The sequence below is a fragment of the Ictalurus furcatus genome, chromosome 25, assembly GCF_023375685.1.
Source record: "Ictalurus furcatus strain D&B chromosome 25, Billie_1.0, whole genome shotgun sequence".
Classification (NCBI taxonomy): Eukaryota; Metazoa; Chordata; class Actinopteri; order Siluriformes; family Ictaluridae; genus Ictalurus; species Ictalurus furcatus.
Window position 1 is genome coordinate 17,337,348 of NC_071279.1, and position 26,187 is coordinate 17,363,534.

Below are 26,187 nucleotides of genomic sequence, written 5' to 3' on the forward strand. Positions count from 1 at the left end.
GACCTGGATGGAAGACCTCCTGGGGAAAAGTAGGGTTGCTGCTGGAAGTGGTATTAGTGAGGCCAGCAGGGGGCGCTCACTCTGTGGCCTGTGACGGTCCTAATGCCTCAGTATAGTGACAGGAACACTATACTATAAAAACAAACAGCACCGTCTTTCAAATGAGACGTTAAACCGACGTCTTGACTCTTTGTCGTCATTAATAATCCCCCATTGGCCTTTATCTATCATGATCTATCATGGCGCCCCAATAATCTCCATCTCTGAATTGCCTACATCACTCATCTCCTCTCCACTAATAGCTGGGGTGTGGTGGGTGTTCTGGTGCACTATGGCTGCTGGTGCATCATCCAGGTGGTTGCGGAGATCCCAACCCCATGGTGGCAACATGTACAAGCATTACTTTATTTCCTGTTGGTTACCTAGCTGTCACATTTATTTACAAAGTCTGAGAAACATGGTTGGTTCGAGTTGGTCTCACAATGCTGTCATCTAAATTTAGTGACGATTGGAGATCATTTGTAGAAGAAGAAGCAAAAAAAATAATTCCAAACAGCAGAAAATTCTTTGGTGCGTGGCGCCTGAATAATAAGAAATCTGTAGCTAAATTAGTAAATGCAACAATACAATTAAAGAGTTTAAGCTGAGAGGTTGGGGCTCTAGCGGGCTCGGCTTCTGATTGGTACATAGACCGTGGAACGAATAGTTCTGTCCCTCTTTTGTGTTGTTTTCTCTTTTCTCATCTCCTTCACGGTTGGAGCTTAAAACGTTTTACCCCAAAGGGGCGACATCATCATCATCATCATCATCATCATCATCATCATCATCGATGATGCGTTTCATGCAGTTGTTCAAGATGAAGCTTGCAGAGGTAGAGTCTCAGAAACATGCCATCAGTCACTGAATGAAAGTCATTGATTCAATCCCTCCAGGATTTTGCACTCGCAGAAATGAATGCAAAATCAAAGAAACTCCGCAATATTCGGAGGAGCTCGCGATTTTTCAAAATTACCGCAGATTCTCCGCAGATTTGGGGCCGAGACACGTCATGTGACGCCATCAGGACGCACGTTCAGACATAGCCCTCTTCGATTCACGTGTGTCGAACATGAGTACAGCTAAATGGTCTCATTTACCAACAAACACCACTGTGAAGAACCGCGCAAAACTATTTCGTGCGATTGCGATTTCGTCAATTCAAGTAGCTCTCCACAAAAAAAAAAGCACCCGGCCAATTACATCGCAGATTTTGAAAAGCGCCGCAACAAAATCAAGCGTTTTTGCCCGTGACGATCACAAAAAAAAAAAAAACGCCACTAGATCCTGTACGGATCGATTGATTCATTCGTTCATCTTCAGTAAGCGTTTTACTCTGGTCAGTGTCGCGATGGATCCAGGGCCTATCCCAGGAACGGTAGACGGAACTGCGGGAATATACCTTGGATAGGATGCTAGTCTACTGATAGAGCACAAGGCACACACTTATTCACACCTTGAGGGAAATTTAGAGTCACCAAACCACGTACTGGCGTGTTTTTCCGATGTCGGAGGAAACCGGAGAACCAGAGGAAACCCACATGGACAGGGAAAGAACATGCAAAAGAACCAGAAACCCTGGATCTGTGAGGTGGCAAAGATACACTGGGTTTCAATTTTAAGTCGTGTTGCATCACACATCACTTCGTGCATAAACAAATAAAACAGGCAGTAGTGGCTTGGTGGTTAAGGCTTGGGGTTACTGATCAGAAGGTCGGGGGTTCAAGCCCCAGCACTGCCAGGCTCGGGGTTACTGATCGGAAGGTCGGGGGTTCAAGCCCCAGCACTGCCAGGCTCAGGGTTACTGATCGGAAGGTTGGGGGTTCAAGCCCCTGCACTACCAGGCTCGGGGTTACTGATCGGAAGGTCGGGGGTTCAAGCCCCAGCACTGCCAGGCTCGGGGTTACTGATCGGAAGGTCGGGGGTTCAAGCCCCTGCACTGCCAGGCTCGGGGTTACTGATCGGAAGGTCGGGGGTTCAAGCCCCTGCCACTGCCAGGCTCTGGGTTACTGATCGGAAGGTCGGGGGTTCAAGCCCCTGCCACTGTTGGGCCCTCTGAGGGTTACTCTCTGCTCCAGGGGGCGCTGTATCATGGCTGACCCTGCGAAGAAAAGAATTTCACTGTGCTGTAATGTATACGTGATTAACAACGACTCATTATTATGTTAGTGCAGCATTTAAACGCATGTTACTCTATGTATGTAGAAGAGGGCAGATGGATTCCAGATGATTCTCTTACCATCACATTACACAATATAACCGTTTATTGTTTTCCTTTTCTTTTCTTTTTAACGCATTTATTGAAACTATTCTGAAAATTCCCCTCCATACTCAAGGCTTAGGCTGTGTTCATGCAGGTTCTAACAGTCAGAGACAGAACAACAGTCACCGGACACAAAGGAAAGACGATCTTTGCGGATGAACGGCTGTCGGATGACGTCGGGTCTCTAATCGTTAAGCAGTGTACGAAGTGTTTCATCTAACAGCACACAAGATCACTTCTTAAAACGTTCAACTACAGAAGCATCGTAATACTTTGTATAAATATCAATAACAAAAATACACACAGAAGTCAATGTATATTTTTTTTTACTATTTATACATTTCATATACAAAATACATCTGATTGAAAATTACCCTTAGTTTTCTGGAATAAAGATCAAAATAATAGTGTGTCCTTGAGCTGATAATACACCACCATTGTACACAATACAATTTCCTTGATTAAAATCTCTTATTTATCTGAACAATCCTTTTTTTTTTTTTTTTTTTTTTTTTTTAAATCAACGTAAAACAGTTACATTAAAAAAAACAACCCATATTATTATTTAACATAATAGCTGTAAAGTTATATAAATCAGACATCCATAGAAAATATTCCCTTTTGTAAAGTTATTACAAAAGTTGCTCTAAAAACTTTGCTCTGTTGTAGGGAAATGATAAAACAGTGAGCGGAGGTCATGTAGTCTGTGTTCAATCTACATTCAGACTTCAAAAACCTACATCATTCATCATTCATGTTACATTCAAAAACCCACATCATTCATGTTATGTTCTTACAGCCATGTATTACATCGCACGACACCCTAAAAAACAAGAAAACAACGAATATTACATTCACGCCATCCCTTTGGTTATTGTGTAATAAACAGTCCATTGGATTTGGAATAGATTTGGCTATACAAGTGGCGTCCCTTCAAAAAAAAAACCAAAAAAAAAAACCGTTCTCATCGCCAGTCATCGTCTCGCTCGTTCTCTGGCTCGATCATGTACTCCTCAGGTTCGCTATCATCCTCAAACCTCTCCGTCTCTGCTGCTCTGAGCCTGGCCATCGCCGCCAGCCGCTCCTCTTCTTCTCTCTGCCGCTGAGCCGCTGCTTTCTTCTCCTGCTCGGCGTGGCTCTTCATGTGCGCGCTGCGACTCTTTACTTTGTAGAACACCCTGTTGGAAAACAGTCCAAAGGTGTTATTTGAAAGTTCGGAGATCCACGCCTTTTCTGTAAACCGGAAACGTTTACACCGTTCTGATTGGTCAGACGGTGTTGAATACTTTTCTATGACAGCAGCGCTGACAGTAGTTTTCGTACGTCACGGTTGGACTATAACTCCCATGAGCCCCTGCGCGTCACATGATCACGACACTCCCGTCACAAGCACTAGTGCTGTAGAATCGTGTCTTTTACAGCACTCGGTGTCTAGCTTTGGTCTTCTGTTGTCGGCGTCATTGTACTTACTTGTGTCATGTTCGCGTTGTTGCCTAGCAACTTACAATGTTGGAAATGTTGGGTGTAGGAATGGCACTAAGCTAGGACTTAGAGAGGAGTTAATGGAGGAGTTGAACAGGTCAAAGTGCGGGGTTTTTTTTCCTTCCCTCCAGATTAGGTTTAGTGCTGGATTGTTAAGAGTGTTTACTAAAGACGTGGGAGACTCAGCTGTCTGCACACTCAGGAGACCTTCATTCCACCTCCTACCTGCCTGCCAGAACAGAAAACAGACTTGATTCATGACTTCCCGGTGTCTTGAGGAGCGGTGGATCGGGTCGGGTCGAGTCGTACGTGTTGCTCTAAGGGAACAGAGTACAGCGCTGGGATTGATAAGCGCCTTGAGATAAGTGTGGATTGATCCGGTTTTCGCGTCTTTAGGCAAGCATCAGCGTTTTAAACTGGACATGGAAGCCTATAAACCCAGCAATGGGGTCTGAACTCGGATATTGAAAACAAGTCATGCGGCGTTCTGTCGAACGAAGACGTGCCAGGATTAAGTTGTAGTCAAACCTCGAGATAACGCGAGACTAATCACACACCCAGGTGTCCTCTGTGAAGACAAACAGCTGGATCCACCCTAGACTGTGAAGGAGGAAAGCGACATGGCTAATCTGGGCTGCATTGAAAGCTGGTTGTGTAGAACCAGACCAAAATTTCTTCAGACGGTACGAACAGGGAAAGGACATGGAAATGCATTTCCAGGGATAGACAGCAGCTCAGTCTTGACGGCATTTCGTTTCAGGTGATGAGAATAAACTCATCCTTCCAGAGATTAAGTTCATCCTTACATGTACATGTTCGAGGAGAACCTCTTTCCTACCCTCCGAACGGGTTTTACACCTGCGTTTCATTTTCAGCTTCTTGGAATTCCTTTATATATATATATATATATATATATATATATATATATATATATATATATATATATAAATTATGAAACAGATGTACGATTACCTTTTTTTATTTTCTCTATTCAGAAGCCATGTGGCAGAAGGTAAAGCTGGGCCACAAAGCTTATATGAATTATACTGGTTAGTTGTTTGTACTTGTTAATTGTAAAATTTGTAAAATATGACAATAATAATACATTTTATGATGTAAAATGATTATTAACCCATGTAACAGTACAGTCCTCACCGAAAGTATTGGAACAGCAAGGTCAATTCTATTGTTTTCACTATACACTGAGGACGTTTGGGTTTGAGATCAAAAGATGAATATGAGACGACGGATCAGAATTTTAGCTAGACGTGTTAAACAACTTTTTTGGTTGAACCCACCCATTTTTTCAAGTGATGAAAAATAAAAAAACTGCTGTTGTTTTCCTGTTTGATATCTGGTTGTGAATTCGCCAGTGGTTTCTTTCGTTTTCAGGACATTCCATATTGTTGTACTGGCTACGCCCAATGTTTGTCCAATGCCTCTGATAGATTTTCCCTCTTGTCTCAGCTTCAAAATGGCTTGCTTTTCTCCCATACACAGCTCTCTGGTCTTCACGTTGGTTTATCCTTTTTAAAAACAAGTCTTCACAGGTGAAACCCAGGACTCAAACCAAGAGTCATTCTTTAAACATTCAATTTAACAGGGCACGCGGATTAACCAATCGAGGTCTTGGATTTCTCCTGTCAAAATCACGCTGTGATTTTATTTAGCGTATTTCCTCATATCCTCCCCCCCCCAATATATTTTCTGGCGAAGCCACTGCCAACGAGGACGCAAACTTTTACACTATCGATTTTTTAATAACATGAACGTCAATATACTATTATTCACCATAAAACTCAACCTACGTTACAGTACTCTACAGATGAAATAATAAAGGCTCCTGAGTGGTGCAACAGAAAAGTAGGAAGGACTGGTTACTCTCTCTCTCTCTCTCTCCTGTCAATCACAGCAACTCAATCATGGGCGTCTGTGAGCTCATGTATGTGGAAGACGGCGGAGAGCGCTTTCCTCCGAGTCTGTGTGAGTAACGAAGCCCAAGAATGATCCGATTTCAATGCCAAGAGATAGTCACACACACAAACACACACATGTTCCCCTCACCTGGTGCACTTCTTGCAGGGAAATATGCCCTCAGGTTCTCCTTGACTCTTAGGGGCATTTGACGGTGCGCTTCTCCTCCCTGCACTCTCACGTGGTTTTGGAGCAAAGAAACGAGGAGTCCGTGTTTCCTGCCTCATCGCGGTTACCTCTTCCAAAGAGACGACCTTGGGGTTGCTCAGCACCAAGACTTTCCCCTCCTGAAAAACGGGATGGGTCACATTCATTTAAACCAGGTCCAGTACAGAAATAAAAGCCAGCAGCTAGGAATATCACTCATACAGCACTCTGTAAACAACATTATTAAATTAATTTAGAGTCCTCTATTCTTCAAGGAGAAAACTACAAAGCAGCATACACATATGACTGCATTGGAAAAGTGGCATTTCTAGGTGTGCAACATCACTTACAATATGTCGTGCAACGAGGAAAACGCTTGGGGGCGTGCTGTTCTGAGAAAATAATCAACGACGGTGCGGTGGGATAAAGTGGAGTTACTGTTACCACCTGGAAATGGAATCTTTTCCAATAACAGCACCTCTCAAAGTCTTTTATTCTGCTTCGACACCAGCAATTCACCAACGGTTACAATTCTTTACTTATTAAAGACTGACTTTTGTACATTCACAAAAGCAGTTAGTTCACGCCATCCTGCTCACGTTCTTGAGAGAACTTCTCCTCTGTCCTTCATCAAGTTACAGCTTTGCCCCCGACACTGGAGACTCCTTCCGTAAACGTTAAATAAACGTCGATTTCTTTACAGAGAACGTCACCTTATCAACAACTGCACGCTTTTTCTTTTTGCTAAATGACACATTTTTAATTGGTTTACTATTTGAAGATTACGCGGCTCGTCCACCATGGAAACCGTCCTTGTGAAAGCCGTTACTATAGAGACCATAACGCTAGCGATTTAATATAAATCCTGTGGTTTCGAGTTTCAGAGCTGCTGTTAAGAGAAAATTAATCCACACCTTCTGACCAATCAGAATTGAGAATTTAACAGCGCTGCGGTGTGACAAATTTTTATACTACGGTCTGTCTGAATACTCGATTCTTATTGGCTGGAAGGTGCGCGCTCAAGCCGTAGAACGCGCGGGGAGGTCCAGTCAGTTTAGTCGCCGCTCTAAATGAACGCGCTAGTCTATAAACAACTGTAACCATAGTAACATACAGTTACAGTAGCGTACAACTAGTTAAACTCACAGCTTCATTATTAGTAGAGACGCGGCACAGACGCAGGTAATTCACACACGCACAATCTCTCTCTCTCTCTAATAACTACTATTATTAGAATTCATTTAAAATGACTGTAATCTTATCGCACTACTCTATCTCTGTGTATGATTTCAAGCAGGTAGAATTCAATATCTAACGAACCGTATATATAATTATCGAAAATTAACCGGTATTTTCATCCTTTCAGTCAATGCTGAATATGATCACGGGATAATCCACGGCTAGGTGTGCGTCACACTGTTTTAATGGACTCCGCTTCGAGGCGGACGCTTCTTTGCCTCCGCGTCGTGTATTAAAATCTCGTCACGCACACCTAGCCATGGATTATCCCTTACAGATTTTTAAGAAACAAACATAATAGCATTTGATGTTTGTATTAATATACTACTAACGCCTCATCCGTGTCATGTGGGAGCATTCCGGAGGACGGGGAAGACGTCCCATTATTCCAACTTGAAAGTGTTCACACCCTGCCATGTCGTTTATTTTGAACGATGTGTATTTTTTTGTCTGAAATATGAACTAAAAGTCCTATTTTAAGAATGGTATTTTTGTTTGTGGAGGGAACTGCGTCACATCCAGGTCTGTTCTGAGACTTTGGGGGTGTTCGACAAGCTCTTGTGACTCATAATTACCATGAATGTATTTTCCCAGTCGGAAGGTGGGGATTATGATCATTTTTAAAGAGGAGCGAAAGAAAAAATATGTATATCCTTGTCTTGCCACTGCAGCGTTATACGGCATTTATTTCCATCCTGGAAATTCATCATGCTATTGGATTTCATTATCATCCCTCTCCTATTTGCAAGACATATAGGTTTAGATGTCTGCAATTACTGTGACGTGCCCAGCAGACAGCGCGTTCTTACGTTATACTTACGTTCTCACTGACCTGAAGAGTCTTCGTCACGTTGCGGAGGTGAACTGCACCGGTGTCTTCGTGCTCCACCTTGTGTTTGCTCTCCTCTCCTGCCTCCGGTTGCTCTTGTTTAATCTGCGGGATCTTTAGTGAAAGACACGCTCAAATAAGACACTTAAACCGGTTCATCAAGTCTGAGAACCGTGACTAACCGCGTTCCCTTGTTGTCGCCTGACTGTCGGGTGCAAATGTTTGCACACCCTGAAGATACTGAATGTGCACGTTCCTGTTTCATTAACAATTTGATAACAAACCGAGCCTACCGTTTCTGCCTAAGGTGTAATATTTGTGTTGTCTAAGATGCGAGTGTTGAATGTATCGTGTCGCGATCAAACACCAAGAAAAATTCCTAATACATGTATATGGCTGATAACATTATTCTGATTCTGAAATAAGAGAAAGGGATACGAACTTAAAAACTGAGATGTTTAGGTCCATGTATGTTGCGTTCGTTTGTTTTTCGTTAAAAATTGTTGGGTTTTTTTGTTTGTTTTTTTTTTTAAATGCAAACAAGATTTTTTGTTCAAACTTTTGACTCGATTCTAACTGTAAACGTAAATAACGTGTACGACTGCGCTACCTCAGGGACGCGCTCTTCTGGATCCGGCGCGCCGTAGATCAGCATCCCGCTGCGCCCGACCTTCACCTGTTTCTTATAGGTGTAATAAAATTCCACACACTGTGCCAGTGTTTTACTCTGCACCTACACACACACACACACACACACACACACACACAGATTTACACAACCCCAAAACCTACACTGGACAGAACAGGAACAGAAACAGCTTCAACATGGTGTGCACAGACAGCCAAAACAGGAAATAGGAACTTCTATTAAACAAAGAATCGTCCGTACCACTTTCTGCACTAAAAAAAAGTCCTTCCTGTAAGCAGAGATCCCTTTATTGAAGTAGCGCTTTTCATCCACAGTCCAGCAGTCTGACCCTGATGGAACACAAAGTGTGATATACTTTACGAATCTTTTCATCGCACCAAAACTGGAGCGGAATAAAATCCTTAAATACATAAAGCATGCATGCTTAAAAGAATTACCACATCCTTATTTAACAGCTTTGTGACCTAAAACATCATCAGATTTTCACACAAGTCATAAAAGTAGATAAAGAGAACCCAATTGAACAAATGAGACAAAAATATTATACTTGGTCGTTTATTTATTGAGGAAAATGATCCAATATACAATATTATTTTCAGTATCTGGTGTGACCTCCTTGTGCAGTAATATAAAATTCTAGCACCACTGTATTAGCTTAGCTAATATCAGCTTGTAAGCAACAGTAGCTTGAGGGAGGCAGGTTTATGAAACATGCTAGCTAATGGGAAGTCTAATATCATGTCAGTACAAGCAAGCTAGCTAAACTTGGGCTAACTATGACTACGTTTACATGGACAGCAGTAATCTAATTATTGACCTTAATCTGAGTAAGATAATAATGTGATTACGGTGTGTACATGAGTCTTTTAGAATACTCCTATCATGTTCCCGTTTAACATGTTTTAGAACGTAATTAGATTAACAGCCCGCGTCATTACGTCACCGCGCCACGCCGTCCGACGTCCCTCCAGAATTTCACGTATCAACATACAGTTCGTCTTCGTTATGGTACCGTATACAGTTTTGGGTGTTTTTATTTTTTTTTTTACGAACGCTTTAAGTGCAGTTAATTATTTGTAATGCTACACGTGCTAATAGACAACTGCTTGAAGCCGTGGGTGTGTCCCAAATCGTGTAGTTACCGTCTATATAGTAGCCGAGATACATGTATTTTTCCCCACTACAGGCCTATAGTAGGAAAGTATGCGATTTGGGACGCAGCCGAACTCTCTTGTTCGCCGTAAAACGTAAAACTGCCGTGTGTGATCGTGTCCTGTCGCAAAATGCGGTGAAAACTCTCACACGACGTTCATAATGTGATTAAGGTGTTTACATGTCACTACTACACATCCATAATGCGACTAAAACAGGAGTACTCCACCTGTCTTAATCAGATTATTGCTTACTTCGATTATGACCTTAATTAGATTAAGGTCAGTAAAAATGACTGTTTACATGCTAGTTTCTTAATTAGAGTATGGTCTTAATCGGATTAAGAGTGGATTATTGTTGTCCATGTAAACGCAGCTAATTACGTTCTGCAGACGAGCAGTTAATCTCACTAGCAGGCTAGCTAACTAGTCAACTATTATATTGTGTAAACCAGCCAGTCAAGTCGCTAGCAAGCGAGCTAACCCTAGGCTAAACACTATATTGTGTAAACCAGTAGAATCTAAGCACGGACAGAGAAGACGTCCTTAACTACAAAGATTTAGGTATTTGAAAGAATTTTTCCTTATGAAATTGTGGGTCACATGTAGAATATTTATTGTTTAAAAAACCTTGTCACTGGCAGTGAATATTTTACCCGCGTAGTGGTAGCTGGCAAGGTGGTGATCTTTGGGAAAAATAGGTTTCTTCAGCAACAACACTTCCAGAGTTTTCTACAGAAATAGACAGAATACATTTCAGTCTCCAGTAAGAATGTGTTGTGAATAGGTTAGAGGCGAGTGATATGGCAAAATAATTGTAAAAAATTATATATATATATATATATATACACACACACACACACACACACACATATATATATATATATATAAAAATATATACACAGTGATACTTAACATTTACACAAAATGCAAAATATATCACAATATTAAGGTTTTTCAATGTGCTGCATTGGCAGAAACGAGCCAACAGACTGATAGATAGATAGATGGAAGGATGGATGGAGGGGTGGACAAACAGGCATACAGACAAACCGACAGATGGACGGATAGATGGATGGATGGGTGGATAAACAGACATACAGACAGACAGACAGACAGACAGACAGGTGGACAGATGTGTGGATGAATAAATAGACAAACAGACACAGAGAGATAGACAGAAAGTCAGGTAGATAGATTGACGGATGGACAGACACAGACAGACACAGACAGATGGATAGACGGACAGATAAATAGACAGAGCAATGGATGGACAGATTTATTGATATATAGATACACAGACAGGCAGATTGATGGATGGATGGATGGATGGATGGATAAATAGGCAGATACAGACTGATGGCTGGATGAACAAATAAACTGACAGACAGATGGATGTGTGAACAGATTTATGGATAAATTGACAGGCAGACAGGTAGATTGATTTATGGATGGATGGATGGATTGATGGACAGACACAGACAGATGGATGGACAGACAAATAAACAGACACAGAAAAATGTGTGGATGAACAGATTGATGGATAAATAGACAGATATGCAATTAGATAGAAGGAGACAGACAGGCGAATGGATGGACAAACAGACAGACAAATGGATGAGTGGATGAATGGATAAATATACAGATAGATGGATGGATGCAAGGACAGATGACGTACAACTAGATAGACAGACTGACACACAGACAACCAGACAAAATTTGACAGATGTCCACAGACAGAGGTAGACAAGCGGATGGATGGACAGACAGAGGGATAAACAGATAGACAGACAGGTAGGCAGATAGCTAGATGGATGGGTAGACAGACAGACAGACAGGCAGACAGACAGGCAGACAGATAGATAGAAGGATGGGTAGACAGACAGACAGGTAGACAGATAGATAGGTGGATAGGTAGATAGGTGGACAGACAGGTAGATAGATAGATAGATAGATAGATAGATGGATGAATGGATGGATGGATGGATGGATGGATGGATAGACAGACAGACAGACAGACAGGTAGAGCGATAGATAGATGTATAGGTAGACAGACAGACAAATAGATAGCTGTATAGGTAGACAGACAGACAAATAGATAGATGGATAGGTAGACAGACAGACAGACAGACAGACAGAGCGATAGATAGATAGACAGACAGACAGACAGAAAGGTAGAGCGATAGATAGATAGATAGATGTATAGGTAGACAGACAGACAAATAGATAGATGGATAGGTAGACAGACAGACAGACAGACAGATAGAGCGATAGATAGATAGACAGACAGACAGACAGAAAGGTAGAGCGATAGATAGATAGATAGCTGTATAGGTAGACAGACAGACAAATAGATAGATGGATAGGTAGACAGACAGACAGGTAGCTGACCAGATAGGTGTCCACTGACAGAGATTGATCGAGACAGACAGACAGACAGATGGACAGATTGTTAATTAGCTTACCATGACGTCACCTCCGTTCTCATGAAGGCAGTGGTGCATGAGCTCCACATTGGTTCCTCCTCCATACAGCACACTGGAGCAGGCCAGGTTCATTAGATTATCCACTGCAGGATAAGACACGTGAGACAGTGAGTGTGCGAGTGACTCAGGACACGTCAGGTAGATGGCGCGAGGGAGGGATTAGACCACAGTTCATTAGAATCACTAACTCTTCTGATTAGCAATCGTGACTCACCTGTCTCATCCTGGGAAGGTGAAGATTCCACCTGTGGCAGCGGGAGCCACACCAGAGTAGCTTTGTGCTGATCCTGTTCGACCAGCGAGTGTTCCTGGAGCTCAGGAATCTCTGCCTGGTAATGACAGCCGATGTTTATTCGCCTGAAAGGCACGATATCAAATCCGTGTCACACAGATCGCTGACACGAAATGCCAAGGCGGATGTTTGACAATGCGGTTTTAATCCTAGGTGTCGAACATTTCAGGATGAATTAAGAGATAATGATGTTGTGGAAGAAATAAAATGAAATTAGAATGAAGATTTATATTACACTCACGGTTCTAAGCTGACAGGTGTGGCCTCTCCGATCAGAGGGAGCATCGGAGGAGTAATGTCAGAACTGCCTGCAAAATCACATCAAAATCTGTTCATCACAACAGCTTAAAGGACATACTGTGTGTGAGGCAGGTGCCCATAATCTCTCATATAATATAATATAATATACTATAATAGAACACACTGTAAAGATCAGCGTGCTCACTATAACGTTATCAGATACTGTACATGTACATTATACATGTATTATACACTGTACATTATATCCTGCAACAACATGATGTTGTTGCAGGATATAAGGAACTGACAGTATATTTCAAATCCACACAGAATATGCAATAAAATAAAGATCTATAGGATTTATCTGTATTTACCTGGTATTTTTTAATGTGCAATAATATTAATGAAAAGGCAGACAGACAGATAAACAGATAGACAGATAGATAAATAGATAGACAGACAGACATGCAGACAGACAGTTAAAGTAGACAGATAAGCAGATAAATATATAAACAAACAGACAGACAGATAGAAAGGCAACCAGACAGACAGACAGACAGATAGAGAGAAAGGCAAACAGACAGACAGATAAATAGATAGACCAATAGATAATAAACAGACAAACAGGCAGACAGACAGACAAAGACAGACAGAAAGATAAATAGACAAACAAAAAGAAAAAAAGAGGGAAAAAGATTCAGATATATGAGCAGCATAGATAGATAGATAGATTGATAGCTAGAGAGATAGACACTGAATGGATAGATAGATAGATAGATAGATAGATAGATACTGAATGGATAGATACTGGATATATAGATGGATAGATAGATAGATACTGAATGGATAGATAGATAGATACATAGGAAGATAGATAGATAGACAGATAGATACTGAATGGACAGATAGATAGATAGATACTGAATGGATAGATACTGGATATATAGATGGATAGATAGATACTGAATGGATAGATAGACAGATAGATAGATACTGAATGGATAGATACTGGATATATAGATGGATAGATAGATACTGAATGGATAGATAGACAGATAGATAGATACTGAATGGATAGATACTGGATATATAGATGGATAGATAGATACTGAATGGAGAGATAGATAGATATATAGATAGATACTGGATGGATAGATAGAGAGATAGCTAGATAGATACTGGATAGACAGACAGATAGATAGATAGATAGATAGACAGATAATGAATGGATAGATAGATAGATAGATAGATACTGAATGGATAGACAGATAGATAGATAAATAGAGTGATAGAGAGATAGATACTGAATGGAATGGATAGATGAATAGATAGATAGATAGATACTGGATAGACAGATAGATAGACAGATAGAGAGAGAGATAGACGCTGAATGGATAGATGGATAGATAGATAGATAGACATATACATAAACAGATAGACAGGCAGATAGACAGAAAGACCGAAATATAATAAACAGACAGACAGATAAATAGATAAACAGTTAGCCATGCAGACAAAGACAGATACAGATAGACAGACAAATAAATAAATAGGCACACAGCTAGACAGACAGACAGATAGCATAGATATACAGACAGAGGCAGCTGACAGACAGACAGACAGACAGACAGACAAATAGATAGACAGATAAATAAATATGCAAACAGGCAGACAGATAGGCATATAAATAGATAAACAATTAGCCAGTCAGACAGACAGGGACACCGAGACCGATATGCAGACAGACAGAAAGACAGAGAGACAAACAAATCAATCAATCAATTCATTAACTGATAGACAGACATGTAGAATATGTATCGTAATATTTAGTTCTTACCGAGTTTACATTTGGAACACACCATGAGCTTTTATTTTAAAAAAGCATATTACGACAATTGATCACAATAACAACATCATATGGTCATATCACTCAGCCCCGTGTGACGTATGAATGAATAACTCGCTGCTCACTTGAGCGCAGGAGGCTCCTGGAGGAGGTTTTGGGTGTTGGCAGTGGAGGCAAGCCCTGACTTCCCGCTGCTATTGAGGACAGGAAGGTGGAGAAGTAAAGTCCCGAGCCCTCGCGCACAGGTGACAGGATGGGAGGAGGAGTGTACGGTGGCAGAGACAGAGGGTTGTCCAGCAGGCGTATAGGGGAGCGCAGGTGGCTCTGGAAGGGCGAGATGCTGGAGTAGACGGAAGGGACGATGAACGTGCACGGTCTGGGCGGAGGGATGACCAGGGGCTCAGGTCGCGGGCGGCGCTTTATCTTGTCCGGGGATCTTCCGTCCTCCTCCGCGTCCTCCTTGAGCATGATAATAAATAATAAATGATCGATTTTATTTAATTGACGCACGAGGGTTAAACCCTTTAGCATCTAAATCACACCGGTACTACTCTTAAGAATAATCAATATATAAAAAAACACGAATACAAGGCGGCAGAATCCGATTTGTGTTAGTCTGAGTGTGATAAACGTCAGACGATGAGGGTGTTTGTGATATTTTGCTACAGTATTGTCGTTGTATTGAACCGTGCGATCGTGCACCAAGTCTACGTGATGGTATATCGCGAGACCCTCGGCACTTTCACATGATATACTGCACGTCGTACCTGCTTGAAACTGTCAGAGGCCCTTAATGAGCGGCGGCGTGTCACGATAACAGAGGGCTTGTGCTCGGACTGTTGCGTACTTTCTGGAGGAAGCCTCTGCTCACGCGTCCAGCTGCCTGTCTGCTCTATCGGGACCTGATTCCTCCGAACAGGTACAGACACGGGGATCACCAGAGGAGGCATCCCTGTCTGTCTGCTATACATGCCCTCCTCATGCTGCCAAGACAGAGGACAGAAAATGAGTTAAAGGAATGATTGTGAAAGAAAAAAAGAATCACATGTAGATAAAATCTGACATTTGGTTCATGTTATGTTCTGGACAACATCAAGGAAGAAGAAATGAATCACTGTCAAGCTGTTTTAAAAAACTATTATAGAAAAAGGATTGATTTACCCGTTACGTGAATAGCTCCCCAAACTGGCTAGTCGAACCCACCAACTACAGCACCTTATTGTAGAATGTCAAATATGCACAGCTGGATGAATATAACTGAATGAAAACGCAGATGAGTCAGGTGATGTCCACACTGTTTTGGCTGTAGGGGCCACAGAAAGTGCGTGTGACCTGTTCGACAAGCAAAATGGACCACTGGGACACACTGATCGGCCGGCAAAACTTCACAGCAGTTTTCTAAACCTGGAGTCGTCAACCGGCTGATAGTGATCTGCATGCGGATCATTTCGTATGTAAATGAGTTCGCCGAATGAAGCTCATTGGACCAGAGACTGACTACAGCGGGGGAGACACTGGAGCTCAGAAAAGGAAGCGTTTTCACGGACTTTTATAGATTTTTCAATCAACAGGTTGAGGTCATACGTTTACAGAACATCTTGCAGAATCTGCTAAATGTTAATTAGTATATTTTTTAAATATTTAAAAAGAAGGATCATAAAATTTGCAGGTTGTTTGTTTATTTAGTCCTGCCCTGAATACGCTATTTCACATAACAGATATTTACAGTATAGTCCACAAGACAAGATAATAATCTGAATTTACACAAATGAACCATAAACTTTTGAACAGGATGAGCGGTTCCACAAAACGTCAACACCGGATGTTAAACAGAATTTTTCTTAAATGACTCATGGCTTTAGACAAAACTTACCCACGTCTATTTGTAATGGTTATAATGGATAAGCATTACAAGGTATCTTCATGTTAGTAAGGTCATGTTAGTAAGGTCATGTTAGTAAGGTCATGTTAGTACGGTCATGTTAGTAGTCATGTTAGTAAGGTCATGTTAGTAAGGTCATGTTAGTAAGGTCATGTTAGTAAGGTCATGTTAGTACGGTCATGTTAGTAGTCATGTTAGTAAGGTCATGTTAGTGGTCATGTTAGTATGGTCATGTTAGTAAGGTCATGTTAGTGGTCATGTTAGTACGGTCATGTTCGTAAGGTCATGTTCGTAAGGTCATGTTAGTACGGTCATGTTCGTAAGGTCATGTTAGTAAGGTCATGTTAGTACAGTCATGTTTGTAAGGTCATGTTAGTAAGGTCATGTTAGTGGTCATGTTAGTAAGGTCATCTTAGTAAGGTCATGTTAGTAAGGTCATGTTAGTGGTCATGCTAGTAAGGTCATGTTAGTGGTCATGTTAGTAAGGTCATGTTAGTGGTCATGTTAGTAAGGTCATGTTAGTGGTCATGTTAGTATAGTCATGTTAGTAAGGCCATGTTAGTGGTCATGTTAGTAAGGTCATGTTAGTGGTCATGTTAGTAAGGTCATGTTAGTAAGGTCATGTTAGTGGTCATGTTAGTATGGTCATGTTCGTAAGGTCATGTTAGTAAGGTCATGTTAGTAAGCTCATGTTAGTAAGGTCATGTTAGTACGGTCATGTTAGTAAGGTCATGTTAGTAAGGTCATGTTAGTACGGTCATGTTAGTACGGTCATGTTAGTGGTCATGTTAGTAAGGTCATGTTAGTACGGTCATGTTAGTACGGTCATGTTAGTGGTCATGTTAGTACGGTCATGTTAGTATGGTCATGTTAGTGGTCATGTTAGTAAGGTCATGTTAGTAAGGTCATGTTAGTACGGTCATGTTAGTACGGTCATGTTAGTGGTCATGTTAGTAAGGTCATGTTAGTACGGTCATGTTAGTAAGATCATGTTAGTACGGTCATGTTAGTAAGGTCATGTTAGTACGGTCATGTTAGTACGGTCATGTTAGTGGTCATGTTAGTAAGGTCATGTTAGTAAGGTCATGTTAGTGGTCATGTTAGTAAGGTCATGTTAGTAAGGTCATGTTAGTACGGTCATGTTAGTACGGTCATGTTAGTATGGTCATGTTAGTAAGGTCATGTTAGTAAGGTCATGTTAGTTGCTTATCCGGACTTTCTTTGTAAACCAAGAACCTCAAGAAATTTCCGGACCTCGAATTTTCCTTGAACACCTCCGCTATAGATACTGTTCCACTAACAAGTCAAGTCCATCTTGTTACTAAAGTGTACGCCAGAAATATCTTTTCAAAGTATTTCAGACGTTACAGACAAACAAACAAACAAACAAATTTTCAACCGCTCGTTCTTGAGCTATCGTGCCAACGAGAATCTCAGACAGACGAACAGACGAAAGGACGGACAAAGCGGGAACATAACGCATCCCCCGCTCGGTAACATAAAAACTGACAGCGTAGTCTAAATAAAACCAGCTGTGATGATTCTGCGAGCACATGGCACGCGGAGCGAGTGTGACTGAGGTACAGGGCGAGAGATAATTAACCGCATCTCGTCATGATTCTGCGTTTATTTCGTTTCAATGAGAGAAAAAAAAATCGCTGACTCATATGCAAAACAGGTTTTCCAGGCCAGCTCCAAATACTGGGTCGGTTTTTTTTTTTTTTTCTTTTCCAAATCCTTTTTTTTTCTTTTCCAAATGTTAGACCACAAAAGCACAAACCCCTAAAACTTTACTGTTTTGCCTTTTAAAAACTCAACACCTTTGTTTTGGGTTCATATTCAGCACTGGTTAAGTTGAAAGAAAAAAAAACAGAAAAAAAACCCCCAGGAGAATGGATGAACAGCGCTTGCGCATGATATCGCTCAGCAAACACGGCGAGGTTGGGAGCATCGACTCCTCCCTAAAGCTTAAGAGCCTGTGTGTGTGTGTGTGTGTGTGTGTGTGTGTGTGTGTGTGTGTGTGGAATGCTTAGGTGTGTAGACATGCAGTGGCAGTTTTTAGACACACACACACATACACACACACACACACACACACACACACACACACACACACACACACACACAGCTTTTAGTCATACATGATGTAAAAGACTTTAATAGCAGTTCCTGCAGCTGCACTGAACATATGGAGAGCCAACAACGCTTCATTTTCTTATTCTTTTTGTTTGGAAGTCTCCCCCCCCACCCCCCCGACTACAAAGACAACAAATGATCACTTTGTTGGTGTTAGTACAGCTAGCTGATGAGCTCATACATATTTAATATGCTTTCACACCACTATTTTATCATAACGCCTCCTTACCATACCTCTATATTACTTAACTAATGTACAATAAATTGGATATCACATTAGTAACCTGTTTTGTTTAGTTTCTTTAGTTCCCCCCCCCCCCATACTTCTCTGTATACGTGTAAATAGTGTAAAACGTGTGTGTAACAAACCTGGCAAACGCACTTCCGAGCTCTTTAGGGAGCTTTTCCTCGCCGCGGTCACCTTCGGAGCGTTCGTTAGGGCTCCTAATCAACATCTGGATTTCTCTAAGCTGCTTTGGGACAATGTTGTTAACGGCTAACAGACAAATAAAACGGAATAAAATGATCTATGTTCATATTTCGGGGGGAAAAAAAGAAAAAAAAGAAATGAAATAAAAATTGCAGTGTTTATACTGTAGTGCTTTGAATCTTCTTTATAGCACACCGGGTTGAACGCTCGGATCTGATTGGTCAGAAGGTGTGCGTTATTTTCGTACGCAGTAAGTGCGTCTAAGTAGGTTTCTATTAATGCGCATTCGCGTTAGTGTTTCTGTAGTAACAGCTCGTGCACAGGAACTTGTACGGCGTACACTCCCTTTAATACGAGACTAATAACGAACAAATTTCGAAAAACGTGTTGTTGACATTTATTTCACGTTTATGGAAGGAGTCTCGGTCGTGAGCGTTCTCAGGCTCGGTTATGCCTTCTGTTTTCTCAGTAAAATGACTGTGTGTGTGTGTGTGTGTGTGTGTGTGTGTGTGAGAGAGAGAGAGACTAGTGGCAAACCGGACAAAACCGTTATACGAGAAACAGTGCGCTCCGTTTCTATAGTAACAACTTCGCACGAGGATTTGTACGGCGGATGCGCCTCAGGATGTTCACCTTACGATAAACCGATTTTAAAAAAACGCACCGCTATTTAACAAAGAACGCGTATAATATAACCGTTGATCTGGTGAGGCTCTCTGAGAGGAGACATTTATTTAACATTCATGGAAGGAGTCTCCGGTGTCAGCGTGTTATAGCGGCCAGAGGAAAAAAAGCCGTAAAAAAGTTTTCAGGGATTGACTTAGCTAATTTCACGGAAGGTGACCATAAACAAATCAAAAAAGTGTGACGTATCGTCCACTAATCATTTTTCACCGTCGCGATCGCTAACAAATTCATGTGGCGTGAGAAAAAAAAAAAAAAGAAACATTTCGGGGCACGGCGTTATAGGAAAATAATCAACCCGGGGGGTGGTAACAGAAGCTCCATCACACCACCCGGTCTTTGATTATTTTCCTATAACAGCACACCCTGAATTGTTTTATGCCGTACATACATCAATCAATGGCTGAAAGTGGCATTGAAGTGAAAATAAATAAATAAATCAACACTTTGTGCATCAGCTTGACAAATGCATTTGATATGAATACAGATATACGATCATGATACTCATTTGGCATTATTTTTAGTTTGTTTTTGAGTTGAATGCATGCGGTTTAATGCGCCCTCTTTGTTTATATAAATAGGACATGGAGATTTCCAGAGTGAAAAGGTTTTTTTTTTTTTTTAAAACACATCTAAGAAAGGAAGACTGTTGTGACCCCGTGATGGCCTGGCGTTCCACCCAGGGTGTGTTCTCACCTCCGGCTTCACCCTGACCCTGACCAGGATAAAGCAGTCAATCAAGATGAATAAGTCTATTGTGGTTATATATAATCTCTCAAACCTAATACATGCCAAAAAAAAAAAAAAACATCAATCGAATCAATGTCTGGCCAGAACTGACTCTAGTTCTCTGAACACAGACTCATAACCGTGTCTTTTTTAAGGGGCAATCTATGGCACTAATAGACTTTCGTGGATGTCTCTGGGTCTATGTTGAAATACGACACTGTAACGTCACAGAAACCCAACCGGCACGAACAAATCACGATCATCAGCATTCAAATACTCTTAATTAATATTTAAATAATGAGAATCTGAATAATAGTCGTATTCAAATATTTTGTTTGCTTTACTTTGATATGGCATCTTCACTATGGGTTTTGTGTGTGTGTGTGTGTGTGTGTGTTTAACACCTACAAAAATCCCCTCAAACCTCAAATTATTCCAACATTCGACCAATAATTAAATGATCACATACAGTATGAAACTACATCTGTGCTCTGAAAAGGAACGTGGCCATTAACAAACCCGTTTGATTGAACCAGTCTCACCTTTGCAGGCAAAAACTCCATCTCCGAAGCCTTCTGCGCCAGAGTCTCGAGGTTGATCTCTTTGGACGTCCTCCTCCTTCTCTGTGTGCTATGGATAACCCCTACTGAAGGTCCCGGAACACCGGCGACGCCTCCGTTACGGGCCGGTTCCTTGGCTGGCGGGTTGCCTGGAGGGGAGATGCCGTCTTTTGAGAGTCTTCTGGAGCGCCGAGGGAGAGCTTCGCCTTCGGCTTTGCCTTTGGTTTCTTGATTCTCCTGAAGTGCTTGAGCAAGATCTGGATCTTTGTTCATTGGTGACTGCGGACTTGGGTCCTGTCTTTGTTGAGGCAACGTACAAGGCCCTGCTTTGACCTGACTGTTGTCCGGTTGCTTGGGTGGTCTGGCCAGTCGTTGGTCTTGCTGAACTGGTTGCGTAACACATGATTCTGGTTGCAGCATGTTTTGCAGCTGGTGCAGTTGATCCTGCTGCTGCATCTGCTGCAGCTGTTCCGGCATTTTCTGCTGATGGTGGTATTGCTGTTGAATTTGGAGCAGTCGTTGTTGTTGCTGTTGTTGTTGTTGTTGTTGTTGTTGTTGTTGTTGCTGGTGCAACATTTGCTGCATTTGCTGCTGCTGTCGTAAAAGAAAGAGCTGCTGCTGTGATTTTTGTGGTTCGCTGTAACCCAAATTCTGTGGTGCACTGTTTCCTGGAAAAGCCTGAAAGAATCCTGAGGTCTGAAGTTGCTTGTTGGGTCCAAACGCCACCTGAAAGGGTTGTAGAGTAGAGTCGGGCATGGAGTGGCGCATGGTGTGAGGCTGGTACTGTGGGTCTCCTGGTTTGTGGCCCTGCTGGTGAGCCTGGAACTGGGAATGATGCATGGCTGCCATGGTATGAGAGTCCCATTCCATTCCGGGTACTAGAGCTTGCGTTGGTTCGGAGTAGGGCACAGAGGAGCCTGCAGACATTTTCTCTTGCTGCAAGGTGTCCATATCGTGATTGGCCTTGGGTAAAGCTTGATGTCCTCGTGCATCCTCCATTCCACTCAGAGAAGGTCCAAAGTTCTGGGGCACTTTAGTTGAATTTGGTAGGCCTGGAAACCAAGTGGAGGAGTGCACTGGCTCTTGAGACACCCATTTCACTGGACCTGATTGCTGAAAATTACCCCAAAGTTGATAGCCTTTCTCAGGTTTAAAAATAGCCGAGTTTTGGAGATCAAATCCGGGGTCGGTCCTTCCTCCGGCACCGCTGTTCGTCTGCTCCAACGGCACACCGCCGGCGTTGTAGAAGACCTCGCCTGAATGCTGCGCCAGTTCCTCGATGCCTTCAATACTCTGCTTGCCCAGATTACTAACGTTCCCTCTCTGATGAGGAGAGAGGCTCATGTTGAGATTGCAAAATGACAAAAGGGCGTGCAGAAATGATCATCAGTACGCACCAACTGAAAAAACCAAAAAAAAAACACACTGCTCTACAAGTCTGACTGCTTTCGTCAGAGCGCCTCAGTATGCAGATGCCACGCAGAAGAGGGAAGAGAACATGAATTGCACTTCCTCCCTTGACGGCTCTCCTCTTCTCCAAACTAGTTCTGCTGTAAACAGCTAAGCGGTTTGTCATCCCTCAGGCAAGATTCTGGAGGAAAAAAAAATCGACATATGAGAAGTCTGAGAAAGGACGCATAACATTTATTTCACAGAGCGTAAACTTTTTTCTTTTTTTTTCTTCTTCAACCTTTTTCACTACAGCACAGGTTCTCACCCCTGTTCCTGGAGAACACCCCCCCCCACACACACACACACTTTTAGTGTTTTCTCTTCTCTAACAATCCATAAAGTGCTGTCAAGTAGCTCTTTCCTTGAATCAGCCGTACTGGGAGCAGAGAAATCACCAAAATATGCAGGACACGGTGTACACCAGACAGACCAGGGTTGGGAACCTGTGCTGTAGGCAAATACACACGAATAATACTTTATCAGAAACACTTCCCAGTGACACTCAGGTTAATGTATAATAGCTCGTGAATGACTTTCCAAAGAACAACTGCTTTCACTTTAGGTGTGTGTGTGTGAATGCGTGTGTGTGTGTGTAACCACGTACATGGATTCCACATTCGATTTTATTTCTTGTTAAGCGAAGTCAGTGCTTACAGAATGAGTGTGTCTGTGATTCCTTTCGAGAAACTTGATTTTGCAGTCCAGCTCACAGAACAGTGGCAGAAAGCAAACTGCAGCCGGGGCGTGGACGGTGCAGTGCGAGACAACAAGAATTACAGGAAGTAAAGAGGGAAGGGGAAGAGAGAATATGGGAGAATATGAGAGTGACACACACACAGAGAGAGAGTGAGAGAGAGAGAGAGAGAGAGACCTCTTCTACCTATATAGCCTATAATAGACCCTTTTCAACCACTTTATATTGATCATTATGGTATAGAAATATTATTATCATCATCACTCACTCACTCCAGGTTCTGTGCACTGATTATGCAATTCATAATTTTTTTTTTTTTTTGCTTAGGCCTCTAAGGAATGCGCACGCACTGTTTTGAAACATACACATATGCAAGCAAATGCAAATGCAAACACCGCACAGGAAAGCATACAAGCAAACTATCTGACGCTTCACGTGATGTTTTTTGTTTTTGTTTTTAAAAGGCACGGATACACTTACTGTGTTAACGCCGCAATGTCGCCTTCTTCTTCTTCTTCTTCTTCTCGTGTTTATGTCTTCAGGTTCGGGTGACAGGAGCGGAGTGACGCAGAAAACCGATCCAACCCGGAGCAAAGTCGACTCTCGACTTTGCATGCACACGGCTGCACACTGTTCACTATTACAGCCCGACAACAGGGTCACAACCGACCGCGACTCTATAGGAAGTCGTTAAGCCTCAAGACGTCGATGTGTCAACATCTGAGCGGCGCGCGCTGGAAATAAAGTTACACAAAGTCGCGCGTTCCGCTGCGTCCTGCGGCATTTTTTCCCCCCCTCTTCTTTTCTCTTCGTTTAATTTGCAGAGTTCGTGTGTTTTCCCTGAGGGTCACGTGAGGGTCAGGCTCGACTTCAAACAGACAAAAATGAACCTATCCACTGGAACCTAACAGCGCTGTTCCGTGTGTAAAGTTTCTGCTCATATTTGCGTGTCTTCCGCGAGACTTAGGAGTCGGGTTGCACGGGTTTCAGATAGTGACGGGTGATTCACGAGCCAGCCGATTCTTCTGAACGAGGCTTTAAGAGAGTCGATTCATAAGTACGAATGAATTTTCGCACAGTACTGTATGAGGAAAGGACGGATTTGGGGGCCCTAGGCAAATTATAGGAATGGGGCCCTCATTTCAGTGTTTAACATTGATATTTACATTTTCAGGACATGTTATTTAGCATAATAATCCTTTAAAATATGTTATATATATATATAATTTGCATTTTAACGGGGCCCTTGGATTCTAGTAGTAGTATTCAGTAGTAATAGTATTACTAGTAGTATTTAGTAGTTGTAATAGTATTAGTAGTAGTATTTAGTAGAATTTAGTAGATGTAATAATATTAGTAGTAGTAGTATTTAGTAGTAATAATAATAATAGTATTACTAGTAGTATTGAGTAGTATTTAGTAGTTGTAATAGTATTAGTAGTAGTATTCTGTAGTATTTAGTAGATGTATTTTATTAGTAGTAGTAGTATTTAAAAGTTGTAATAATAATAGTATTTAGTAGTTGTAACAGTATTAGTAATAGTAGTAGTAGTAGTATTTAGTAGTTGTAATAGTATTAGTAGTATTTAGTAGTATTTAGTAGTTGTAATAGTATTAGTAGTAGTATTTAGTAGTATTTAGTAGTTGTAATAGTAGTAGTAGTAGTAGTATTTAGTAGTTGTAATAGTATTAGTAGTTGTAATAGTAGTAGTAGTAGTAGTATTTAGTAGTTGTAATAGTAGTATTTAGTAGTTGTAATAGTATTAGTAGTAGTAGTATTTAGTAGTTGTAATAGTAGTAGTAGTAGTAGTATTTAGTAGTTGTAATAGTAGTAGTAGTAGTAGTATTTAATAGTTGTAATAGTATTAGTAGTTGTAATAGTAGTAGTAGTAGTAGTATTTAGTAGTTGTAATAGTAGTATTTAGTAGTTGTAATAGTATTAGTAGTAGTAGTATTTAGTAGTTGTAATAGTAGTAGTATTTAGTAGTTGTAATAGTATTAGTAGTTGTAATAGTAGTAGTAGTAGTAGTATTTAGTAGTTGTAATAGTAGTATTTAGTAGTTGTAATAGTATTAGTAGTAGTAGTATTTAGTAGTTGTAATAGTAGTAGTAGTAGTAGTATTTAGTAGTTGTAATAGTAGTAGTAGTAGTAGTATTTAATAGTTGTAATAGTATTAGTAGTTGTAATAGTAGTAGTAGTAGTAGTATTTAGTAGTTGTAATAGTAGTATTTAGTAGTTGTAATAGTATTAGTAGTAGTAGTATTTAGTAGTTGTAATAGTAGTAGTAGTAGTAGTATTTAGTAGTTGTAATAGTATTAGTAGTTGTAATAGTAGTAGTAGTAGTAGTATTTAGTAGTTGTAATAGTAGTATTTAGTAGTTGTAATAGTATTAGTAGTAGTAGTATTTAGTAGTTGTAATAGTATTAGTAGTAGTATTTAGTAGTATTTAGTAGTTGTAATAGTAGTAGTAGCATTTAGTAGTTGTAATAGTAGTAATAGTAGTAGTATTTAGTAGTTGTAATAGTATTAGTAGTAGTATTTAGTAGTATTTAGTAGTTGTAATAGTATTAGTAGTAGTTGTAATAGTAGTATTTAGTAGTATTTAGTAGTTGTAATAGTATTAGTAGTAGTATTTAGTAGTAGTAGTATTTAGTAATATACTACTAGTAGTAAGTCCACCGCAGCTGGTGAGAATGATTTCGAGTTGCTAGAAGTTTTGACACCAGATGATGCCATGGACTAATTTGCATATTCATGAAATCTTCCTGATAATTTGCATATCACAACATGTTATTTAAATTGCCAAAGATACAAAAGAACTACAGGGTGTCCCCAAAATCTAGATGTATAGGGGAAATTAGCACATTTTAGGAAAATGTCTTCCAAAAGTTTTCATACTTAGTTGGAGACTATTGGGACACCTTGTATTTTACGTATCTTTTTTTTTTTTTTTTTTTTTAAAAAAAAAAGAAAAAAAGAAAAAGA

The 26,187-nt window shown here is 40.9% G+C and overlaps 1 protein-coding gene across 2 annotated transcripts; it reads right to left on the minus strand.

Moving 5' to 3' along the window:
- Positions 1–2,002: 2,002 nt before the first annotated feature.
- On the minus strand, positions 2,003–24,227 carry mideasa (mitotic deacetylase associated SANT domain protein a). 2 transcript variants are annotated; one of them, XM_053614658.1, is made up of 13 exons: positions 23,682–24,227; positions 21,038–22,646; positions 15,402–15,617; positions 14,760–15,093; positions 12,790–12,856; positions 12,471–12,613; positions 12,236–12,339; positions 10,427–10,502; positions 8,860–8,948; positions 8,581–8,703; positions 7,974–8,084; positions 5,846–6,042; positions 2,003–3,477 (listed from the first exon to the last, which is right to left on the minus strand). In XM_053614658.1, the coding sequence occupies exons 2-13, from the start codon at positions 22,397–22,399 to the stop codon at positions 3,264–3,266; spliced, it is 3,036 nt and encodes a 1,011-aa protein (XP_053470633.1). In that variant the 5' UTR covers positions 22,400–22,646; positions 23,682–24,227; the 3' UTR covers positions 2,003–3,263. The 2 variants fall into 2 exon arrangements, with proteins under 2 accessions (XP_053470633.1, XP_053470632.1); XM_053614657.1 differs by having other exon boundaries at positions 2,005–3,477; positions 7,962–8,084; positions 23,682–24,224.
- Between the last annotated feature and the right edge of the window lie 1,960 nt (positions 24,228–26,187).

Excerpts from the sequence above, each read along its gene's own strand:
- mideasa (XM_053614657.1), bottom strand. The coding sequence starts at position 22,399 with ATGAGCCTCTCTCCTCATCAGAGAGGGAACGTTAGTAATCTGGGCAAG. Across the intron at positions 8,085-8,580 it reads CAGAAGAGCGCGTCCCTGAG|ATCCCGCAGATTAAACAAGA; the intron begins GTAGCGCAGTCG and ends CTTTCACTAAAG. Across the intron at positions 3,478-5,845 it reads CCCTGCAAGAAGTGCACCAG|GGTGTTCTACAAAGTAAAGA; the intron begins GTGAGGGGAACA and ends GTTTTCCAACAG.